The sequence below is a fragment of the Euprymna scolopes genome, chromosome 39 (genome assembly GCF_053919585.1).
Source record: "Euprymna scolopes isolate OS-2025 chromosome 39, ASM5391958v1, whole genome shotgun sequence".
Classification (NCBI taxonomy): domain Eukaryota; kingdom Metazoa; phylum Mollusca; class Cephalopoda; order Sepiida; family Sepiolidae; genus Euprymna; species Euprymna scolopes.
In genome coordinates this window covers 24742025-24767908 of record NC_136520.1, presented here as the reverse complement: position 1 = coordinate 24767908, position 25884 = coordinate 24742025, and the positions used below count along the sequence as shown (strand labels likewise).

The window sequence follows — 25884 nt, the reverse complement described above, 5'->3', positions numbered from 1 at the left end:
CAATAAGTTTCCTGTGTGTCATGAGTAAGCTGCTGGAATCCATATTAAATAGAGAAGCAGTCAACCACCTCAGCAGAAACAACCTTCTTAGTGACATGCAATATGGTTTCCATTCTGCTAGATCTACAGCAGACGTGCTAACGGTTATATCTCATAGGATTAGTGAATCTCTTGACAAAGGCTTCATTTCTAGGGCAATTGCTCTTGACATATCAAAGGCCTTCGATAAGGTATGGCATAAAGGCCTACGTGACAAGATTTCCAGCTACGGTATAACTGGAAATGTTTTCTCGATTATTAAATCATTTCTCTCTGATAGGCTCATAAGAGTAGTGGTTGATGGGCAGAAATCAGAAGCCCACAGTATTAATGCTGGAGTCCCTCAGGGGTCTATCCTGGGCCCAACTCTCTTCTTGATCTACATCAATGATCTCTCAAAACACATACTAAAATCATTCATTGACATCTATGCTGATGACACGATCATCTATGGCAAAGTTCTCTCTGATTCTCTCTCCTCTGATCTTGAGCGCGTGGTACAGTGGGGGAAGAGATGGTTAGTTACTTTTAATGCATTTAAAACCAAGCTCCTATCTTTACATCATCAACGCTCTGATACCCATCTGGCATCAATTGAAATGGATGGCTCTCGTCTTTAGGAGGCTCCATGTTTTGACAAGCTTCTGGGTTTGACCTTTACTCCTGATCTGAAATGGAACAAGTTCATCAAGTCTGCTGCCCAGGTCGCTGGGAAAATGGTAGGATCTTTCTACTGCTCCAGATGATATCTCACTACTGATGCAATTCTCTATCTATATAAAAGCCAAGTATGTCCAAGGATGGAGTACTGCTGCCACATCTGGCGCAGGAGCTGCTAAAAGCAGCTTATCCTGCCTTGATAGAGTTCAAAATAGACTTTGTAGCCTAGTGGGGGATGCCCTTTTCTCTTTTCTGCACCTTCTTTACCACAGAAGAGATGTTAGCCTGTCTCTGCTTTATCATTATTTCCATGGCAAGTGCTCGTCCGAGCTCCAATCTCTGGTCCCCCTTCGCCAATCTTTCATGAAAAACACCCATCTATCTGAAACCACTCTCAGTAAGTTTCCCCCACTCTTTATCTGTGCCTAAATCAAAATGTAGATTCCATGACCAAAGCTTCTTTCTTAGAAGTGCACGCCTGTGGAATTCTCTTCCGTTTGCCTGTTTCCCATCTGACTACAACTTGGATATTTTCAAGTCCAACATAAACAAATTCCTGATGAATCGCCCCCTTAAGTAAAATACTTTATCAAATCTCCAATATTAACGATTACAATGATACTATCCCATTGATTACTTTACACGCAATAACCCTTATCCTCGAGTGGCTTCCGGGCCTTGATAAGTGGTGACCTCCATGTAAAAAAAAAAAAAAACTCCAACTATTATATAAAGGCAAAATGTGTATATGTGTGTGTGTGTGTGTGCGTGTTTGTATGTCTGCTTAAAACTTCCGACACGTACGATGGATTCTGACAAGATCGGTATTGTTTTGAAGCTTGGTCTCTTGGACGACAAATATAAAAAAATTGGCCAAAAACATTAATTCCTTCACCCTTAACTGGACAGTTTTCTACAAAGAGGAAGGTCGCTTTTTTCATTGTATTCAATTGACTAACCTTAATTCCAATGCTCACGACTTCCGCTTGTGCAATGGACGCATCAGCTAAGGCATTAGTTTTTTTTTCACCTTCTTGTCCTCCTTCGTGTTATGGGTTTGAGCCTTTTTTTAACACCCCTCCCCACCTGGACTGCCTACTGTTGTTTTGATGCCCCCCCCCCCGACTACCATTTTTTTTTACACCTCTCTTCCCACCCCCACCAGGGTACCTTACTACACCACCTCGACACACCCGGGCAACGCCAGGTACCCCCGCTAGTTCTGACATAAGCTATCAAAAGCAAAACCATTGAGTAACTATGAGTAACTGTTGGGAATAAGGCATCTGTTAACAAAAGAGCTCTTCATGTTTTTTGTTCTAGAGGATAATGCTTATTAGGTTGTATAGGTAGACAATGAGATTTAGAGGAGATTTCTAATGATGATTGCAACTGGTAAAGAAATTTATTATTTAAAAGGATGGCTCAACAAGAATTTTTTACATCGGACTTGAAAACAGCAATGTTATAGTCAACTAGAAAGCAACCCTGTAATACTGTGTTCCACAGACAAGCAGTTCTAGAAAAAAAAAACTTTGTTTATTGTTCAGCTTAGTTTTAGATACACAGAGGGATAACAGAATTTATGGGCAGTGGTTGTAGTTAGACGAGTTTTTGCAGTGAATGTTTTACAGGTGAAGGGGGCATAGAAGGAAGCAACTACCATGAAATAATGATAAAGTAGAGAAAGACTAGCAATGTTTTTCCTGTGAGAAAGAGGTTTTGGGGTTTAAAAAAATAGACATCGCCCATTAGATGTCGAAGTTGGTTCTGTAGTCTGTCAAGGGTGGAAAAAGTACTCTGAGCAGCATCTCCCCAGATGTGGTAAGGTACTCCATCTTAGGATGTATTTATACAGGTAGAAAATTGCATCGAAAGTGAGATAAGTTCATACAAGTTAATTCACAAACTCATTTACTGTTTGTATAGCATTATTACTTACATACATAAAATTGTTCAATTAAATATACATGGTTGTGATTTTTTTTCTCTAAAAGGTGTCACTCCAATTCAACTTTAAGTACTTATCTTCAAGTATAATTATTAATTTCTCTCAAGCGAGAATTGAATTTTCTTTCTGGGATAGAAATCCCCACAAACAATTGATTTCTGTAAACAACAGATTTGCCACATGATATGATGGAGTCTTGATGGCAGCCACATGATATTCTGCAATCATGCTAACGCATCGCATTCACCATTAAATGACTTTGATATTTTGTTACTTAGGTGGATCCTATTAAATATGGAAATGCTTAAATGGCTTGTAAATATTAATAGAAAAAGGAATGACTTTTATTTTCATTGCGCCAACTAGACGAGTTCTTGCTGTGAATGTCTTACAAGAAGGAACCAAAGATTAGAGCTCATAGATAGAATGGAAAGAGACTAACAGTATCTCTTCTGTGAGAAAAGGGTTGGAAAAGAAGAAATCATTCCCCACTAGATTTCAAAGTCGGCTTTGTACTCTGTTAAGGCAGGAAAGAATGCCTTGTGTGGCAAACAAAACTACTGCCACAGGTGGCAGAAGTTTTCCATCTTTGGATGTACAGAATTGCATTTGAAATAAAGTACTTTCTGGAGAAGTAGAAAGATCCAATCATTTTTCTAGCGAGCTTAAATACAAACTAAATATATGCCTTCCATTTGTCATCTGAGGTGAAAGTCTCAAAAAGCTTAATATAACAAAAAAGCTTAATACAACAAAAAAGCTTAATACAACAAAAAAGCTTCATACAACAAGAAAGCTTAATACAACAAAAAAGCTTAATACAACAAAAAAGCTTCATACAACAAAAAAGCTTCATACAACAAAAAAGCTTCATACAACAAGAAAGCTTAATACAACAAAAAAGCTTAATACAACAAAAAAGCTTAATACAACAAAAAAGCTTAATACAACAAAAAAGCTTAATACAACAAGAAAGCTTAATACAACAAAAAAGCTTAATACAACAAAAAAGCTTCATACAACAAAAAAGCTTGATACAACAAAAAAGCTTAATACAACAAGAAAGCTTAATACAACAAAAAAGCTTAATACAACAAAAAAGCTTCATACAACAAGAAAGCTTAATACAACAAAAAAGCTTAATACAACAAAAAAGCTTAATACAACAAAAAAGCTTAATACAACAAGAAAGCTTAATACAACAAAAAAGCTTAATACAACAAGAAAGCTTAATACAACAAAAAAGCTTCATACAACAAAAAAGCTTCATACAACAAAAAAGCTTAATACAACAAAAAAGCTTAATACAACAAGAAAGCTTAATACAACAAGAAAGCTTAATACAACAAAAAAGCTTAATACAACAAAAAAGCTTAATACAACAAAAAAGCTTAATACAACAAAAAAGCTTAATACAACAAAAAAGCTTAATACAACAAGAAAGCTTAATACAACAAAAAAGCTTAATACAACAAGAAAGCTTAATACAACAAAAAAGCTTAATACAACAAAAAAGCTTAATACAACAAAAAAGCTTAATACAACAAGAAAGCTTAATACAACAAAAAAGCTTAATACAACAAGAAAGCTTAATACAACAAAAAAGCTTAATACAACAAAAAAGCTTAATACAACAAAAAAGCTTAATACAACAAAAAAGCTTCATACAACAAAAAAGCTTAATACAACAAGAGGCTTCTTTAAGAAAATAGCCTTTCATTTTGACACGAGCAAAACATGGATCTGAGCGTTGATCTTTCTAAACAAAATCGTTAACTCATAGACAGGTACTACTATTCTAAGAATAATGTATCCCCAATCTCACGGATGCAATTTTGTGTCAGACCGAGGATAGTTGTAGTTGATAGTGAGTGGCCTAATAGGGTTAGGGGAAAAAATAGGCAGAAAAAAAAAAAAACAAGGTAGACATAACTTATAAAATGGGATGGAAGTATCAGAGACATTTTAATGTAGTGTCTGGAACAACATATAAAAATAAAACAATTCATATACAACAAATTGTTAAAAAATGTCAAATATCATGCAAAAGTCGGCTCAGGTTTTAATCTATATATATAAAAGCGAAAATATGTGTTTGTATGTATGTATGTGTGTTTGTTTATATGTGTGTATGTGTGTTTGTATGGCTCACAAAAACTTTCCATACGGGTCACGGATTTTCGCCAGATCGATATCGTTTTAAACTTCCAACCTTCGCCCGACAAATATCGAAAAATTGGCCAAAAACGTTAATTCCTTCACCCTGAAATCAGTAGTTTTCTACAGGGGGGAGGGGGGATCCAGCAAAAACCGTCCTCTTATGACGAGTTCGCTTCTACGCATGCGTCATACGACGTCGTAACCTGATTTACTTTAAATATTTGAAAAAGCGACACAATTTCGGCGACGTCGTCTTAACTCAGTTGCTTAGAGCGCGGCCTCATTATGTTTTGGGTTTGAATCGTGGTGTGAGATGTCTTCTTTTTTTTTTTTTTGATTTTTAAAATTTTAATATTGAAGCAGGGTTATTTAAGCCATTTTTCATGTGTGTTTTTTTTTTTTGGGGGGGGGGATTTTTCAGATTTTTTAATGTTCGTTTTTCTGTTTCACGTTTTCTTTTTTTGTTTTTCCCATTTTTACATTTAACATCGTTCGTTTGCCTTAAGTTAGTTTTTTTTACTTCGCTTATTCTTATGTTTTGAATAACACCCCCTATCACCGCCCGAGCACACACACCTCCAAACACCCGGGCAACGCCGGGTATCCCGCTAGTATCAAATGAAATATAAATGTATGTATCATCATAAACCTGAAAATGTATGTCTCTGCAATGTTTAAGAGAAAATGATTGAAATAATTCGTACCAACTGATAAACAAATTCAACAGTTGAGAAGGTCAGTCTTGCAAAAATCTTTTCTGCATAAACACACACCCAGCTGCTATGGCAATAAATCCTCAGATAAATACTTACACATTAACAATTTATACATACAATGCAATCTATTGCTACTACTACTGTAACAATTTTTTTTTTTTTTACACGGGGGTCACCACTTATCAAGGCCCGAAGGCCACTCAGGGATAAGGGTTATTGAGTGTACAGTAATCAATGAGATAGTATTGTAGTAATCATTAGTATTGGGGGTTTTGATAGAGTGTCTTACTTAAGGGGGTGGTTTGTCAGGAGTTTGTTTATGTTGGACTTGAAGACGTTCAAGTTGTAGTCAGGTGGGAAACAGGCAAGCGGCAGAGAGTTCCACTGGCGTGCAGTTCTAAGAAAGAAGCTTTGCTCATGGAATCTACGTTTGAATTTAGGCACAGATAAAGAGTGGGGAAAATTATTGACTGTAGTTTCAGCCAGACGGGTGTTTCTCGTGAAACATTGGCGAGGGGGGACGAGGGATTGGGGCTCAGATGAGCACCTGCCATGGAAATAGCGATAAAACAAAGACAGGCTTGCAACGTCTCTTCTGTGGGAGAGAGGTTGCAGGGAAGAGAAAAGGGCATCCCCCACTAAACCACAAAGTCTATGTTGTACTCTGTCAAGGCAGGATAGGCTGTTTTTAGCAGCTCCTGCCCAGATGTGGCAGCAGTACTCCATCCTTGGACGTACTTGGCTTCTTTCTCAAATCCAACAAAGACTCAATTTTCTCTTTTCTCGCCTGCATTAAACCTTTTGGCTCATTTTAAAGTTACAGTAAATAAAGCCAGTATATATTTTGAATGAATTGCTTTTGTCATTTCTTTGTTTATATGTGCAGTACTTTTGTCATTTCTTGATTGAAACAAATTAATTTCACTTTACTTGCGTTTTAGTATAACCTTTTACCTTCATTTCCTTCCCTTAAAATATAAAATTTATTTTGTACATTTGTAGATAAAACCCTTTGTTAACCTTTTCACTGTCCTCCAAAAATGAGGATCTACTTGTTTTAGGTGATTATTTTTTTAGAATTTAGAGCAGAGGATCAGTTTCATATATAAATTTAACATAAAATGATACCCCAGCTTTTTTTTTTATTGCCTGCATAGCATCTCTGATCACAGTAGCCGATGCACAACCGTCCCGAGTGTGTTTCACTGAGATAATAAGATGATGATTTGTAGAGAATGTTGTTTTTTTGAAACAGAAATTGTTTTTTTTTGATAAATTAAATCACAGACTCTAAATTAAAAAAAAAATCCAACTCATAGAAAAGTTTCTTACCAGTATTTATGACAATATGTATGACCCAATTTTTTTTTTATTAGTATTGAAATTCAGACGACACATATCCAATTTTTTTTATTAGCATTGAAAACACATATCATCCAATTTTTTTTTTATTAGTATTGAAAACACATATCATCCAGGTCAAATTTTAAACTTTTATGAGAAAGTGATCTTTTCATGGTGTGTATGCTATGAAAATGCTGGAAAACCCTTGAATTATGTCCAAAACAATGTACCCAAAGTACACAATCACAGAATTGAAGCTCTGGGAAATTCACACAAAATATACTACTTAGACATATCCTACATTTGATGACGTTAGATTGCTTTACTACATTGAACATGAGAGTTTAATTGTTGCTCCCTTTATTTCATGCTGTTGTTGTGATACAACATTACCAAAAAGCCATTTTGATGGTAGTTCACATTCAAATGTCGTATGCAGTTCAATGGGATCAATTAAGTGGCACTTACAACACCACCTCTCTCGGCAGAGAGATAAACTGACTTTGTAATGGATTGATGAGGACAACTACAACGAGAAACCTGTTCATCATATCCAAGAACTCAGTGAAAACTCAAGTGATGCTGCACTGGCTTCAAAATCGAAGCATATTATGCAACAGTCCAACATTGCCTTAGGGATGAGATTGTCATATACTGCTTGATTAACAGTTTTTCTTTGTAAAGTGACTTTGTTTGCCATTGTATGATCGTACATGTTATTTCTGAATTTAATAATCAGTAATTAATCCATGGAGACTTGAATAGTGTTCAAATTTGGTCACATTTTTTAAGCCCAACTTTATTTTACATTCAGTACTCAGCAGGAAAGCAGATGAATACAAATTTAAACAAAAGCAACAGTAAGAATCCATAAAAGATGTACATCTATATAACACCTAGTTCTTTTTACAAAGCAACCACAAAAAGTTCTGTTCATTCTTAAAGAAAAAAAAAAGTGCAACTTATATACAACTTTGAAGTAATCACCATCGGTTTCCAACACCTTTTGCTAACATTCCTTCAGCTGTTCAATCAATGACGCTTTGAGGTAGAATTCTGGTGGTTTGAATGCAAAGAAGTCCATGAGAGCTTTGTACAAGTCTGCTTTATTGATGAAGGATTTCCTTCAAAGATGATTATCCAGTGGGCAGAAGAATTGATAATTGGATGGCATAAGGTCAAGTGAATATGGTGGATAGCACAAAGTCCCCCACCCAAGTCGCTGTATAGTATTCTTGTGACACGCAGCTGGCATTGTCATTGAGGAAAACACACCTTTGCTTTCTATCAGTGCTGGCTCCTTCCGGCACAATGCCTGTTACCCACATTTCAATAGCTGCAAGTATAGGTCTCTAGTGTGTTTGGCGCATTAGTAGCAGTTCATGACTTGTCCACCAGACACAAAGCATAAACTTGTGTGGGTGCATAGGTGGTCTTCAGGTTGAGGTGTGAGGGACAGCATCCGGAGGTGACAACCAATGTCTGGAACACTTAAGAGTTTCATAAAGAATCATCTTTTGATCACTGGTAAGCACTTGATTGAAATAAAGATGCAGTATGGTGACGAGGAATCAAATAGTCCCAAACGAGATCTCTAGATACTTCTGTCCTTCTCACAACTGTTTTGTTTAAATAACATCTGACGTTTCTACTTCCAGACGACTGAATTTGAAAATAATTGCTATACACATTTTAATATATATTTCAACTTCGTTCAATGGCTAGTTAAAAACGGACAAAACTATTTGGTTACCAGGAAAATAATATTCTTATTTTGGTAACATACACACCAATAGTAATTAAATGCTGCTTATATGAAAAATTGGAAAACTAAAACATAAAAAAGTGAAAAAATATTCTTTTATTTAAAAAAAATTTCTAATAATTTTAATGTATTATAATAATTAAATGTTGTTTATATAAAAACTAAAACATAAAAAAGTGAAAAATATTCTTTTATTTAAAAATATTTTCTAATAATTTTAATGCATTATAGTAATTAAATGTTGTTTATATAAAAAAGTAAAACAAAAAAAAGTGAAAAAATATTCTTTAATTTAAAAATATTTTCTAATAATTTTAATGCATTATAATAATTAAATGTTGTTTACATAAAAAAGTAAAACAAAAAAAAAAGTGAAAAAATATTCTTTTATTTAAAAATATTTTCTAATAATTTTAATGCATTATAGTAATTAAATGTTGTCTATATAAAAACTAAAACATAAAAAGTGCAAAAATATTCTTTTATTTAAAAATATTTTCTAATAATTTTAATGCGTTATAGTAATTAAATGTTGTTTATATAAAAAAGTAAAACAAAAAAAAAAGTGAAAAAATATTCTTTTATTTAAAAATATTTTCTAATAATTTTAATGCATTATAGTAATTAAATGTTGTTTATATAAAAACTAAAACATAAAAAAGTGAAAAAATATTCTTTTATTCAAAAATATTTTCTAATAATTTTAATGCGTTATAGTAATTAAATGTTGTTTATATAAAAACTAAAACATAAAAAAGTGAAAAAATATTCTTTTATTTAAAAATATTTTCTAATAATTTTAATGCATTATAGTAATTAAATGTTGTTTATATAAAAACTAAAACATAAAAAAGTGAAAAAATATTCTTTTATTCAAAAATATTTTCTAATAATTTTAATGCATTATAGTAATTAAATGTTGTTTATATAAAAACTAAAACATAAAAAAGTGAAAAAATATTCTTTTTTTTTTTAAATATTTTCTAATAATTTTAATGCATTATAGTAATTAAATGTAGTTTATATAAAAACAAAAACATAAAAAAGTGAAAAAATATTCTTTTTTTTTTAAATATTTTCTAATAATTTTAATGCATTATAGTAATTAAATGTTGTTTATATAAAAACTAAAACATAAAAAAGTGAAAAAATATTCTTTTATTTAAAAATATTTTCTAATAATTTTAATGCATTATAGTAATTAAATGTTGTTAATATAAAAACTAAAACATAAAAAAGTGAAAAAATATTCTTTTATTTAAAAATATTTTCTAATAATTTTAATGCATTATAGTAATTAAATGTTGTTTATATAAAATCAAAAACATAAAAAGTGAAAAAATATTATTTTATTTAAAAATATTTTCTAATAATTTTAATGCATTATAGTAATTAAATGTTGTTTATATAAAAACAAAAACATAAAAAAGTGAAAAAATATTCTTTTATTTAAAAATATTTTCTAATAATTTTAATGCATTGTAGTAATTAAATGTTGTTTATATAAAAACAAAAACATAAAAAAGTGAAAAAATATTCTTTTATTTAAAAATATTTTCTAATAATTTTAATGCATTATAATAATTAAATGTTGTTTATATAAAAACTAAAACATAAAAAAGTGAAAAAATATTTTTATTTAAAAATATTTTCTAATAATTTTAATGCATTATAGTAATTAAATGTTGTTTATATAAAAACTAAAACATAAAGAAGTGAAAAAATATTTTTATTTAAAAATATTTTCTAATAATTTTAATGCATTATAGTAATTAAATGTTGTTTATATAAAAACTAAAACATAAAAAAGTGAAAAATATTCTTTTATTTAAAAATATTTTCTAATAATTTTAATGCATTATAGTAATTAAATGTTGTTTATATAAAAACTAAAACATAAAAAAGTGAAAAATATTCTTTTATTTAAAAATATTTTCTAATAATTTTAATGCATTATAGTAATTAAATGTTGTTTATATAAAAACTAAAACATAAAAAAGTTAAAAATATTCTTTTATTTAAAAATATGTTCTAATAATTTTAATGCATTATAGTAATTAAATGTTGTTTATATAAAAACTAAAACATAAAAAAGTTAAAAATATTCTTTTATTTAAAAATATGTTCTAATAATTTTAATGCATTATAGTAATTAAATGTTGTTTATATAAAAACTAAAACAAAAAAAAGTGAAAAATATTCTTTTATTTAAAAATATTTTCTAATAATTTTAATGCATTATAGTAATTAAATGTTGTTAATATAAAAACAAAAACATAAAAAAGTGAAAAAATATTCTTTTATTTAAAAATATTTTCTAATAATTTTAATGCATTATAGTAATTAAATGTTGTTTATATAAAAACTAAAACATAAAAAAGTGAAAAAATATTTTTATTTAAAAATATTTTCTAATAATTTTAATGCATTATAGTAATTAAATGTTGTTTATATAAAAACTAAAACATAAAAAAGAGAAAAATATTCTTTTATTTAAAAATATTTTCTAATAATTTTAATGCATTATAGTAATTAAATGTTGTTTATATAAAAACTAAAACATAAAAAAGTTAAAAATATTCTTTTATTTAAAAATATGTTCTAATAATTTTAATGCATTATAGTAATTAAATGTTGTTTATATAAAAACTAAAACAAAAAAAAGTGAAAAATATTCTTTTATTTAAAAATATTTTCTAATAATTTTAATGCATTATAGTAATTAAATGTTGTTAATATAAAAACAAAAACATAAAAAAGTGAAAAAATATTCTTTTATTTAAAAATATTTTCTAATAATTTTAATGCATTATAGTAATTAAATGTTGTTTATATAAAAACTAAAACATAAAAAAGTCAAAAATATTCTTTTATTTAAAAATATTTTCTAATAATTTTAATGCATTATAGTAATTAAATGTTGTTTATATAAAAAAGTAAAACAAAAAAAAGTGAAAAAATATTCTTTAATTTAAAAATATTTTCTAATAATTTTAATGCATTATAATAATTAAATGTTGTTTACATAAAAAAGTAAAACAAAAAAATAAGTGAAAAAATATTCTTTTATTTAAAAATATGTTCTAATAATTTTAATGCATTATAGTAATTAAATGTTGTCTATATAAAAACTAAAACATAAAAAGTGCAAAAATATTCTTTTATTTAAAAATATTTTCTAATAATTTTAATGCGTTATAGTAATTAAATGTTGTTTATATAAAAAAGTAAAACAAAAAAAAAAGTGAAAAAATATTCTTTTATTTAAAAATATTTTCTAATAATTTTAATGCATTATAGTAATTAAATGTTGTTTATATAAAAACTAAAACATAAAAAAGTGAAAAAATATTCTTTTATTCAAAAATATTTTCTAATAATTTTAATGCATTATAGTAATTAAATGTTGTTTATATAAAAACTAAAACATAAAAAAGTGAAAAAATATTCTTTTATTTAAAAATATTTTCTAATAATTTTAATGCATTATAGTAATTAAATGTTGTTTATATAAAAACTAAAACATAAAAAAGTGAAAAAATATTCTTTTATTCAAAAATATTTTCTAATAATTTTAATGCATTATAGTAATTAAATGTTGTTTATATAAAAACTAAAACATAAAAAAGTGAAAAAATATTCTTTTTTTTTTAAATATTTTCTAATAATTTTAATGCATTATAGTAATTAAATGTAGTTTATATAAAAACAAAAACATAAAGAAGTGAAAAAATATTCTTTTATTTAAAAATATTTTCTAATAATTTTAATGCATTATAGTAATTAAATGTTGTTTATATAAAAACTAAAACATAAAAAAGTGAAAAAATATTCTTTTATTTAAAAATATTTTCTAATAATTTTAATGCATTATAGTAATTAAATGTTGTTAATATAAAAACTAAAACATAAAAAAGTGAAAAAATATTATTTTATTTAAAAATATTTTCTAATAATTTTAATGCATTATAGTAATTAAATGTTGTTTATATAAAAACAAAAACATAAAAAGTAAAAAAATATTCTTTTATTTAAAAATATTTTCTAATAATTTTAATGCATTATAGTAATTAAATGTTGTTTATATAAAAACAAAAACATAAAAAAGTGAAAAAATATTCTTTTATTTAAAAATATTTTCTAATAATTTTAATGCATTGTAGTAATTAAATGTTGTTTATATAAAAACAAAAACATAAAAAAGTGAAAAAATATTCTTTTATTTAAAAATATTTTCTAATAATTTTAATGCATTATAATAATTAAATGTTGTTTATATAAAAACTAAAACATAAAAAAGTGAAAAATATTCTTTTATTTAAAAATATTTTCTAATAATTTTAATGCATTATAGTAATTAAATGTTGTTTATATAAAAACTAAAACATAAAAAAGTTAAAAATATTCTTTTATTTAAAAATATGTTCTAATAATTTTAATGCATTATAGTAATTAAATGTTGTTTATATAAAAACTAAAACAAAAAAAAGTGAAAAATATTCTTTTATTTAAAAATATTTTCTAATAATTTTAATGCATTATAGTAATTAAATGTTGTTAATATAAAAACAAAAACATAAAAAAGTGAAAAAATATTCTTTTATTTAAAAATATTTTCTAATAATTTTAATGCATTATAGTAATTAAATGTTGTTTATATAAAAACTAAAACATAAAAAAGTGAAAAAATATTTTTATTTAAAAATATTTTCTAATAATTTTAATGCATTATAGTAATTAAATGTTGTTTATATAAAAACTAAAACATAAAAAAGTGAAAAATATTCTTTTATTTAAAAATATTTTCTAATAATTTTAATGCATTATAGTAATTAAATGTTGTTTATATAAAAACTAAAACATAAAAAAGTGAAAAAATATTTTTATTTAAAAATATTTTCTAATAATTTTAATGCATTATAGTAATTAAATGTTGTTTATATAAAAACTAAAACATAAAAAAGTGAAAAATATTCTTTTATTTAAAAATATTTTCTAATAATTTTAATGCATTATAGTAATTAAATGTTGTTTATATAAAAACTAAAACATAAAAAAGTTAAAAATATTCTTTTATTTAAAAATATGTTCTAATAATTTTAATGCATTATAGTAATTAAATGTTGTTTATATAAAAACTAAAACAAAAAAAAGTGAAAAATATTCTTTTATTTAAAAATATTTTCTAATAATTTTAATGCATTATAGTAATTAAATGTTGTTAATATAAAAACAAAAACATAAAAAAGTGAAAAAATATTCTTTTATTTAAAAATATTTTCTAATAATTTTAATGCATTATAGTAATTAAATGTTGTTTATATAAAAACTAAAACATAAAAAAGTGAAAAAATATTTTTATTTAAAAATATTTTCTAATAATTTTAATGCATTATAGTAATTAAATGTTGTTTATATAAAAACTAAAACATAAAAAAGTGAAAAATATTCTTTTATTTAAAAATATTTTCTAATAATTTTAATGCATTATAGTAATTAAATGTTGTTTATATAAAAACTAAAACATAAAAAAGTGAAAAGATATATTCTTTTATTTAAAAATATTTTCTAATAATTTCAATGCATTATAGTAATTAAATGTTGTTTATATGAAAACAAAAACATAAAAAAGTGAAAAAATATTCTTTTATTTTAAAATATTTTCTAATAATTGTAATGCATTATAGTAATTAAATGTTGTTTATATAAAAACAAAAACATAAAAAAGTGAAAAAATATTCTTTTATTTAAAAATATTTTCTAATAATTTTAGTGCATTATAGTAATTAAATGTTGTTTATATAAAAACAAAAACATAAAAAAGTGAAAAAATATTCTTTTATTTAAAAATATTTTCGAATAATTTTAATGCATTATAGTAATTAAATGTTGTTTATATAAAAAAGTAAAACAAAAAAAGTGAAAAAATATTATTTTATTTAAAAATATTTTCTAATAATTTTAATGCGTTATAGTAATTAAATGTTGTTTATATAAAAAAGTAAAACAAAAAAAAGTGAAAAAATATTCTTTAATTTAAAAATATTTTCTAATAATTTTAATGCATTATAATAATTAAATGTTGTTTACATAAAAAAGTAAAACAAAAAAAAAAGTGAAAAAATATTCTTTTATTTAAAAATATTTTCTAATAATTTTAATGCATTATAGTAATTAAATGTTGTTTATATAAAAACTAAAACAAAAAAAAGTGAAAAAATATTCTTTTATTTAAAAATATTTTCTAATAATTTTAATGCATGAAAACATATTTTATGAGAGAAAAGGAAATCATGTTAAACATAAAAGTAAAAACAATAAAACTTCATTTCTTGTATTAAAAGTCAAAGGTCTTAGACATTTTTTTAAGTCTCTGCCCAAGCATCTCTTTCTGCATCTTCCAGCTTTTTTCCATGTTTTGCCCCTTCTCAGTAAAATTTTCCAAAGTGGCCAAGGAAGACTTTTCAAATTTCTGAAGATCCCTGCAATAAGGATAAATATAAAAATAAACATTAAAATTTTGTTATCTAACATATAAAATTGTGCGTTTTTAAAAGTGAATGACATATCATACTTTGTTCTGACTAGACAATTTTCATTTGTTATTATTGTACTATGTTATTGGCACTATTATTATATTGCACTTTGCTATAGTTTATCTTTAAAATCATGTAATCCTGCCTTGAAAACAATAATATGGAAACATGTTTAAACTATGAATAAAAATAAAAATCAGCAAGAGAAATAACTCATATTTTAACTTGAGAATATAAAGTGTTGTCTCCCTTAGAACTAAAATTTTGTATTATTTGCATTACTGTTAGATGTTATTCTTACAAAGTTTTGGTCAGTGTAATGACTTTATTTCTACTTTTGCTTTATGTGATAATTAACTATGCCTTATATTGTTGAATTTGGGAATCTTTCTGTTTAACTCTGTATGGGATTTTAAATGGATCCCTTTATTTATTTTATTAAGTGGCTTGCTCTTGTTCTGTCAGCCATGATTGGGTAGATGTTTTAAGTAATGTGTAATTGTATTCTAAGTATCAGTATGGGGATTGAACCTTCTACCTCCAGAAGACTGTCACTTAGAACTGGTTACTATGTAGTATTTATCTCTATTACACCACAAGTGTGCAAGGATTGAACTATCTTTATGAAAATTATGATTTAATTGTTCTAAATAGTCGTAATTTATAATTAACTGAACAAGTCACCCATTTCTTTTAACTTTCTATACATTTGTACTGCATTCTCTCACCATGTAAATCAACCACTTTCTCATATATGTAATTGGCATTACTGTGCATGGCAAAAAATACATATAAAAATTAAATGATAAAATAGTCTCTTCATTTCTATCTACACAACACCACCAACAGTATAGAATTAAAGTGAATTATTATTTGCAAGAAGAATATCTGAACAGATACATTACAGATTATGAATTTCAAACAAAATTTACATAGAATAAACAATAGTTGTGCTTGTGACCCAACGAATCATGGGTACATCTAGGATTTATATACTTGTGTAACAAACCAACTCTTAGGATCAGTTTTTCACCTAAAAGACAAGACGTCGTTCATTGTTTTTTAAAGAAAACAAAATAAGCTGGAAAAAAAATGATCGTATAATGAACTACCATTTGTTTTTCAGGTGCAAAAATAATTCTCAATGTTTGATTCAATACACAAGTGCATACAATATACACATTTTTTTTTATTATATGAAATAGCATTTAGTAACGTCAGTGCCATTTGAAACTCTGGTATCTGGCATGGTCATCTTTGTTGGAAAAGTTTGGTACCAGCAGTATTAAAAATAATAACACTCTGCAATTTTGCAGGTTAACAAATAACTGCGATTAACAAGAAGAATAATTTCTGTGAGCAAAACTGAACGAAAATTCTATGAGCAAAGTTTCTTTCCTAGAACTATTTGCTTGTGGAACATGATATCACGGAGTTGCTTCTCAGCTGACTATAATATGGCTGTTTTCAAATGCAAAAAGTTGCTGTTAAACCATCCTCATAAATAAAAAAAATCCTACATAAATTACACCATTACTGATAATCACAGTGTTGTTGTCTTACGGGCCACCTGACACTTATTAACCCTTTTGTCCTTGAGTGAAATTTAGGCCTTGATGAGCCGTGACCTCACTCAAGTAAAAAAAAAAAAAAAAAAAAAAAAAAAATGGAGACTGCCAATCTTGAGGCACAATTTTCATGAGTTCTATGCAGAAGTCTGACTTGCTTCACAGCAGCAGGGAGATGACAACGGTAAAGAATAAACACGATCGAACAACCCGAGTGTGTCAAGTTTTAATCTACAGAATGTGATGTTGGCAACCTTTATATGGTTCCTTGCATAAGTACCTGATGTCTTTAGAAAGAATTCTAACAAGAAAGATATCTGGGAATGTCAACAAAAATCATCTGATTCATACAAAATGAATGAATGATGATGATGATGATGATGATGATGATGACTATCGTCATCATCAACAATAACAACATCAACAGCAACTCTTAGTGAAAGACCAGAAGATATGTTGGTCAGGATGTTGCTGATCCTCATCCTGCGAAAATTATCCTTTCATTGAACTGTTTTCTAAAAGATGTAAATTTTGTTGCAAAAGTAAAAACAACGAAATGTAAAACATACGCAAGTTTTTCAATATTTCTGTTTCTTGCGACCATATTGGGAGGTGAAACAGGCAGAGGAGAGCGCAATAAAACTAGGAAAGTGATATAGTGTTATTAGCATAGTGAAAAAGTATAAAGTAATGGTCTCCATTGAATTGCGAGCAATATCAGGTCTTCATGCCAGTAATTAATCTTTTTTTAAAAAGTTTTAAGCCAATATACTTTACCGTAAATACTAAAAAATAACCCAGGTAATCATTTTGAATCTTGACACAAATTATGTAACCAACGCGGTAGTGAATAAATGTCAAATATTTGCTTTCTGCATTTGTGGCCGATATTTGTTTCTGCTCTGGTTATGCACTTAGTTACTCATTCAAAATGGCTACTGCAGATTATTTTACTCAATCTATTTGCAGTAAAGTAAATTAGCTTGAAACGTTTTTTAAATATTTTCAAAAGAATTAATGAGTAGGTACGGAAAAATAGTTTTGACTAATTTTTCAACTTTATTTCCTTAAAAATAATTTATGTCAGTAAAAGTAATGATTACTGGAAGAAACTATGAGACGCAGGAAAAGACCACTACCTCCAATGTATGACGAGCACGTAGTGGACATGCATCTACCAATATTTCAGTGTAACAGTCCTTAGGAAGAAATAAAAGAGAAAACGTCTCATGAGCGAATGTGTTTCTCGACATCATCTAAGATGGTTGTCTCAGAATAAAGCTGCTAAAAACACATTCTTCTTATCATTTCAGTATATATATATATATATATATATATATATATATATATATATATATATATATCATTGCTATTTCTGTGATGTTTTGACTTTGAAAGTATGTACGCTAATTTTATGAGAAAGTTTTTCAACTTTTTGTTCGAAAATCAAATTTTATTTGATTACAGGGATTTACTGTTTTCCCAAGAAAATTATGGTTCATAAGATTCGCTAGTAACCAAACTATTGCTGACTTTTTAAGCTCAGAGTCCAAAACACAAAATCAAAAGAACTTATGACTAGAATTTATAATTAACTTTTATATACATAGACATATTCATTTTCGTATCTCAGTTGCCAAGTAACTGTATTGACTTGATTAATAACCAATGTATATTAGGATTAAATAATTTTTTATTTATCTTCCTTTTTTTGTAGGGTGGGAGGGGGGGGGGGGGCTAAAGGAAAGTTCAGAAACCCAGTGGGCATCTTCCAATTCTATCGATTATTATTAGCAGGAAAACCTGATGCTGAATGAGGTACACTACTATAGCCGTTTTCACTATGCACATAAAACAATATTACTTTATTTTTTTACTGTCTCACCACATTTTGCCCCTAATATAATCAGAAGAAATTGAAATTTTGGAAACCTTTTTGAATTAATGTTCTACACAATTTAAATTTCATTAAAATTGGATATTTGAAGTTTTAAGGAGGTTCTTCCCCTTACTTTATATTTCACTATGATGATGATGTTGATGATGAGTCAATTTTGTCAAAGTCTATTTTCAGTCTAAGGTTCTATCAACTGTACTGTCTTATAAAAAGAGCTTAAAACATTAGCATAAAAAAATCATTATAGTTTTTGCATGATATCATATAATTATGCTTTATGTCATGTTTCAAAACATGAATTAAAATACAAGCAATACATGAATGGGTAAACATTAATAGTGTAGGGAGGTGACAGTGGCTAAGTGGTTAACAACACCGACTAACAACCTGAGTGTACCAAGTTCAAATTCAGTCCGTTCCACAAATATCACTTTACTTAGGATGTTGGCAAATTTCATATGGCCCCTTTCATTTTTTTTTACAAAGGAGTCACCACTTATCAAAACTCGGAGGCCACTCAAGGATAAGAGTTAATGAGTGCACAGTAGTCAATGGGAAAATATCATAGTAATAATCGTTAGTCGTGGAGATTTAGTAAATTGGATTACTTAAGGAGACGGCTCATCAAAACTTGTTTACGTTGAGTTTGAAAATGACCAAATTGTAGTCAGTTGGAAAGCAGGAAAACGGAACAGAGTTCCACAGGCGTGCAGTTCTAAGAAAGAAGCTTTGTTGATGAATCAGGTTTTTGTAAAAGTCAGGCCGGGAGGGGGATAGGTTGGAGCCCAGATGAGTAATTGCCATGAAAATAACGATAAAGCAGAGAGAGGCTTGCAACATCTCTTCTATGGGAAAGCGGTTGCAGGGAAGAGAAAAGGGCATCGCCCACGAGGCTACAAAATCTATTTTGAACTCTGTCTAGGATAAGCTGCTTCTGACAGCTACTCCATCTTTGGACGTACTTGGCTTTTATACAGGTAGAGAATTGCATCAGCAGTGAGATATCTACCAGAGCAGTAGAATGGTACCACCATTTTTCCAGCAATCTTGGCAACAGATTTGATGTACTTGTTCCATCTTAGATCAGGAGTAAAAGTCAAACCCAGAAGCTTGTCAAAACAGGGATCTTCTCCAAGATGAGAGCCATTCATTTTAATTGATGTCAGATGGGGAGGGGTGGGTCAAAGCGTTAATGATGTAACGATAGGAGATTGGTTTTAGATGCATTAAAATTAACCAGCCATCTCTTTCCCCATTGCACCACATGCTCAAGATCAGAGGAGGGAGAATTAGAGAGAACTTGGTCATTTACATTTGCCATAAATGATAGTGTCATTAGCATAAATGTCTACGAATGATTTTTCAATATTAAGTCGATGACTGCCGCATGACATGTATACAGCTCTTTTATTGACTTCCAAGACACATGCTTGCATGCCATAATTTTTTTCTTGCATGTTGGATCTGCTATTGTACTCTTTGTCGTGACAGTCTTTTATGGCAATACCATACTTAAACAGGAAGTTGATCATGCTGTCAAAAAGATACTTAGTTGCTCTGTGTCACTGATATCAATCTAATATTATGCTATAATATTTTGATGCAAGAATTTTGCAAATGATTTTGTACTGTATTGAAGGTTGATAAGTTCGTTCTTAATGCGGTTGCTGAGATAATGATCACTCAGTTCATGGTTCTTAGTATAAACAAGACAGGATCAAATTTTGCTATTAGCACTTCTCAGAGAAAATGTCAATTTCTGGTGTCACAGATGTCAGGGAAGACCAAATTTCTCTAAGCCAAAATATTAATCAAGCAAAATAAAACTGGCCTTCAGTATGTCTGCTCTTCTCGAATCAGTTCAATCGTAAGTCAATAGGGTTGCCCAACCGTTTATCATGCCACATCATCTTACACTCCTTATGATGAGTTCATTGTTCATGTATCTTCAACATTTTCCACTGGTTACCAAATCTTATGAATAAAGAGAGGCACCCATAACTTTTGCTTTCACTACTGGACAAATGGTAGACAAAACAGAAAACTTGGTCAGCAAACTTTGAAGTTAATAAGCCAAGAACGACAAACTGTTTCATTATTTTTCTCTCTTAAATAATTGTTTGGTATTTGTGCATTTAACGAATCAGACATAACTCAGCATTTGCTCAGCTTTGTCCGGCGCATGACGTCAACAGCAAGGGTTTTGCTGCTGTCTGACGAAACATGATCATCAGCCAATCAAAACGCTGCGTGCTTAGTTTCAACTCTACGCACGTGCATGCGCTGAGCAGCAGATGAGAATTTCGATATGGGCGTTCAAGAATCTCCAGGATGAATGTGGGTTGTGGTCACGCCACACAATTGTGGACTGGAAGAATTTCCTGCGAGATATATGCCGGGATTACTTTCTCAGGAATCCCTGGCAGAGAGGAGGCCCAGGCCATGCGGTCAAAATCAATGAGTCTGTCTTCAACCGCCGGAAACACAACATCAGCAGACGTCTAACACCTGTCTGGGTCTTCAATGGATACGGCGACCCTGCCGAAAAGGAGGTTTTTTGGTTAATGTACCAAATAGGAATGCCGAAACCCTCCTTCTACTAATAAGAAAATACATTCTGCTGGGGACCACAGTCGTATCAAACTGTTGGAGGTCTTACAGCAAAGTGGGAGGAGAAGAGGGTTATCACCATTTAACGGTGAACCACACAGCCTTAATTTTGTAGATCCCATTGTAACACAGGCAACAACAAATCATGTGGAGTGGATGTGGAAGGAAGCAAAGCAGAGCAATAAACATATCATTTAGAGTTTATGTGGAGACAAAAGTTTGGTAGACAACTGTTTGACTCCATATTAGTCCACATCGCCGAAAGCTACCCGGTTGGTAAGGAGCTTCCTATCACATTCGCTATCTCATCCCCGTCCACTTTGTCGTCTGATGCCCTCCAAAAGTTTGAGGAAAATACATCCTCCTGAGAAAATATGTTCCTGGCAAAAAAAAAAAAAAAAATCTTGCAGGGATTCTGGTTTAAAAAAAAAAAAAAAAAATTTTTTCCTTGTTCCTGGCAAAAAAAAAAGTTTTGTTTCTTTCCTTTTTTACGTAAATAGTTGAAAAAAAAAAAAAAAAAAAAAAAAAAAAAAAACAATTACTAACTATTATTTGTTTAAAATAAAATTATCCTACAAATATCATTTTTTTTTGGTTATTTTACGTAAATAGTTGAAAAAAAACAAATAAAAAAACGTTTGATAAAATAATTACTAACTTTTATTTGTTTACAAAAAATGTTTTATGTGTATTTATTTTGCAAATAGAAACAATTTCAAATAATACTAATATTAAAAAAACATAAATGAACGGTAGGTTTTTGCTTTTTATTTATTTATTTTTGGATATTTCTACACTTACAATTTCATTTTACAGTTATTTTGTAACGTTTTTATTTTATTGGCAACGCTCGGTTTTATTCGGCTGTTGACGTCATGCGTCGGACAAAGCCGAGCAAATGCTGAGTTACGTCTGGTTTGTTAAATGCACGAGTACCAATTGTTCTTCTCTGAAAATTTCAGTGGTGGGTTTTTCTGGTTCAATGGGAAATCATAATTTAGCTGAACTAGACCGTTTGAAACTAAATCAATATGTCACTTAATTCTCTCCAATTAGAATCATCAGAGATACAACTAGGCAGAAAATACCTTGGATCAGTATATGCTCAAATGTTGACTGCATCGGCTATTGCTCATTTGCTCAGAATCAGAAATAGATTGTGTGTTAATGCCAATGATATCACATACGATGCGAGAAAAATCCATATATTGTGTGAATCTTTTCAATGGCATTTGCTACTCTCTGTAATTTCGACATCCTTCCATGAACATGTTTCATTTTAGATTAGACTCAGTATTCAATAATTATCAAAAGATAATTAATCAAAAGCCGTTGCTTATTTGGTACTGCACTTCCATGCTCAGAATCAAAAACAGATTATGTTTTACTATGAAAGAGAAAAATTTAGATATCCTGTGATTTTTTTCAACAGCATTCGCTATTCTCTTCAATTTCAATTTCTTTTTTTGGGGGGCTCCAGCTGAATTCATGAATACATTTCATTTTAGATTAAACTCAGTATTCAATAAATATCAAAATATAATTAATCAAAACAAAATAACCTACGATCAGAAATGGAAATGAGCGTTTGATCTTTAATTAACGCTGATAAACAAATCTTATTGTTATCACAGGGAATAAAGTGTTGGACAAAAGTGTACCATCACGAGTGTTATAGACCAAGTGTATAATTGAGGTATTTATAGGTAATTCCAATTTCCATGTGGAAAAGAACTGTGACAATATTGGGTGTACATATATATGTAACCAAAGATTTTCAATAAAAAAAAAACTTTGTTATTGACAAAAAGGATGTCTACTTCCAGTACATTTCCATTTGTTTCTGGAAGCACATTCACATGACATTATTTTAAGTTAAGAGTTAAGAAAAGAAAATCCACTTATGATTATGTTGAAGCCAAATTTATTTTGTTTTTTTGTTTTTCGTCTGAACGAAATTGACTCTACCAGATAAAAATATAACTGTTTCAATAATAACTAAAATTTCTCTTTTTAAGTAAGATTTTATGGCACTTTTTATATCTTTTGAACATTGTTTTCACTAGAAGTTCAGAAAGATGTAAAATGAAAAAGAACGAACTGACATCAATGTCTTAGATTAATCACATAGCCGTAAAAACTTTTGAAATCAAGTTGATGTTATAGTCCAAACCTTGCTCCCAGTTAGTTTTCATTATTCTCTTATCTCAAAGAAAACCTTAAAGTCTATGAGACAATTGAGGAGATGAAAGAGACCGTGAAGAGGGTCCTTGACATGCTCACACAAGAGGACTTCCATGGGGCCTTCCAGAAGTTGTTAGAATGATACAAATGCATTGCAGCCCGAGGAAATTATTTTAAAGGGGACTAGAGTCTCATGTGTGTAATATCAATAAAATTGCCCATAGGAAAAAATCTGGAAACTTATTTAAGGCACCTCGTAATTGCAATTACTTTTTTTGTTTAACCAAAACAAAGTATATGTTCACTGAAACATAGGAAGGAACCCCTAGGTGAGGAGTTTACATTCAAATTTCTGTATTTTGATAAAGTCATAGAAACAAGGAGAAAGGGATTTCCAAAAACAGGCGGTCTAAGAAAAAAGCTGCGAGGGTAGAATATTTTCTGGCATCTTAGGAACCTTTAGAGAAAAGGAGTGGGATTTTGCTGCTTGGAGGATAGGTCGAACGTATTTTCTTTTGGGGATGAGGACTGATGAAGTTGGCAATACTTGTAAAGCAAACAGAAATGCAATACTGTGGAGATGCGACAGGAGCTAGCGCTTAGTAGAGAGATCTAATTGTCTAGAAATTAATTTTTGTACTTTAAGAACTTAATGGTGGATACAGTAGTTCAGATGTCAACCTACTTTCGCATACAGCACCTGATATTCCCAAATGGTCACTCATCTCGACTCAATGTTGCTTAACTTCAGCAATTTATTATGCTACATAAGACAAAACATTAGAAGTAAAAGAAACAGAAAAAATAGTTTTTGCATCATTTTTCTTGAAATAGCCTGGAATTGTTAATATTTAATTGAATTCTTTGTATGAAAAACAGAAGTAAAGAATGGTTTCACTGAATGAATAGAAGGAATGACGCTTCTATTGATATCAGAAATGGAAATTGAACGAATGGAAAAAGAAAATTTTACAAAAAAACAAAAATAATTGTGAGTCGACCAATGGCTATATATGCGAGAAAAGGATTCAGTATTCTTTATTTTTGGTCAATGATGAACTGACACCAATCTTGTAATGATAAGATATTAACTGACACCAATCTTGTAATGATAAGATATTAAAAAAAAGTATGAAAACAATGGAAGCTAGAAAGAAACCAAAACAAGTGTAATGTAGTTGGCTTAATACAATAATAAGGTTTTATCACATATGAAATAATTGGTGCTACATGAAGAATGCACTTAAGAGAAAGAATGAAAGAAAATAAAAAAAAAGTTTAGATAGATTATGAGGAATAAAAAAAAAAGTATTAAATGCTAAGAAGGTCATGTATTTTGCTTGAATCATTCTGTGTAATATATATATATATATATATATATATATATATATATATATATATATATATATATATATATAAATATATAAAATGTGTTAAGAAATTCCAACGAAAGAAAGATGTATATTTAAATAAAGGGGTAGTCACCAACAATGTGTATTTTTTAACATTATTTTATTATTTCGTGTCTTGGTTTTTCATTGAGAATTATGTTTGGATCATTGTAATAATGTTTTTAAATCATTGAAATCGTTTTTATGCGTTTCAGACGTTCTGTGAAGCGTCCTCGTCAGAAATTATTTTCAAATGTGTTGGAAATGTAAAAATAGCATTTTCGTAGTTCATTTGAGGTGTTTCCAAGGGGTGGAAACGTGTAAGTGTCTACTATTCATAGGAATGTTCAACTTTTATTGCTCTTTTATTGGGCTGTGGCAGGCCGCCGACCTCGGCTGTGGTCACTCTTGTGTTGTGTTTCTCTATCTCACTCTCTCTTTCTACTTGTGTTTTTTCTTTTTTTTCTTTTCCTTTAGGGTAGGGTGTGTGTGTGTGTGTGTGTGTGTTTTCTTTTATTGGTTTGAGAATGTGTGTACTGTTTTATAGTATTATGAGGTTATTTGCTTCCCTAGGAAGGTGACTGTGATCCAAGGTCGTTACTAATGTGTATGTGTGAGGAGGGGAGGGGGGAGAACCAGCTCTTCTGAAATAAGGGTAGGGGTGCTTTCATTCTATTTTGATATTTATTTTTTGGATTCTTGGATTTTAGTATTGTGATTTTTCGTTTCAGTCTTTTCGGGTATTCTTTATATTATGTTTGTTTAGATAGAGGGGTGTATTTAAAAATATGTATAGGGGATTTTTTAATGTTTCTATTTATTTGTCTCCCCATGTGGGTATGGCCAGACCCAGGATCGGTTCCTAGTGTGGGGAAGATATTGTTCCCCAGAGGGGAGGGTCCAATTGGAGGGGTATAGGTATGGGAGAGGGATGATAGTTGTCTCAGTCATGAGGGATTTTTCCTCCACTGACTGAGGGGGGGAGCGAGGTGTTGGAACAGATATTATACTATGGTTCTAGGTGTTTCCTAGTGTTGTTGGTTTCGAGGTTAAGTAGGGTTGG

The 25884-nt window shown here is 29.1% G+C and overlaps 1 protein-coding gene across 1 annotated transcript in view; it reads right to left on the bottom strand.

Moving 5' to 3' along the window:
* Positions 1-14847: 14847 nt before the first annotated feature.
* The window catches only part of LOC145263940 (uncharacterized), a 756801-nt gene continuing 745764 nt past the window's right edge, over positions 14848-25884 (bottom strand). The window contains exon 7 of the mRNA XM_080121014.1: positions 14848-15117. Within this exon, the coding sequence (XP_079977140.1) occupies positions 14973-15117 (145 nt within the window). The 3' untranslated portion in view covers positions 14848-14972. The remainder of the gene's footprint in view (positions 15118-25884) is intronic.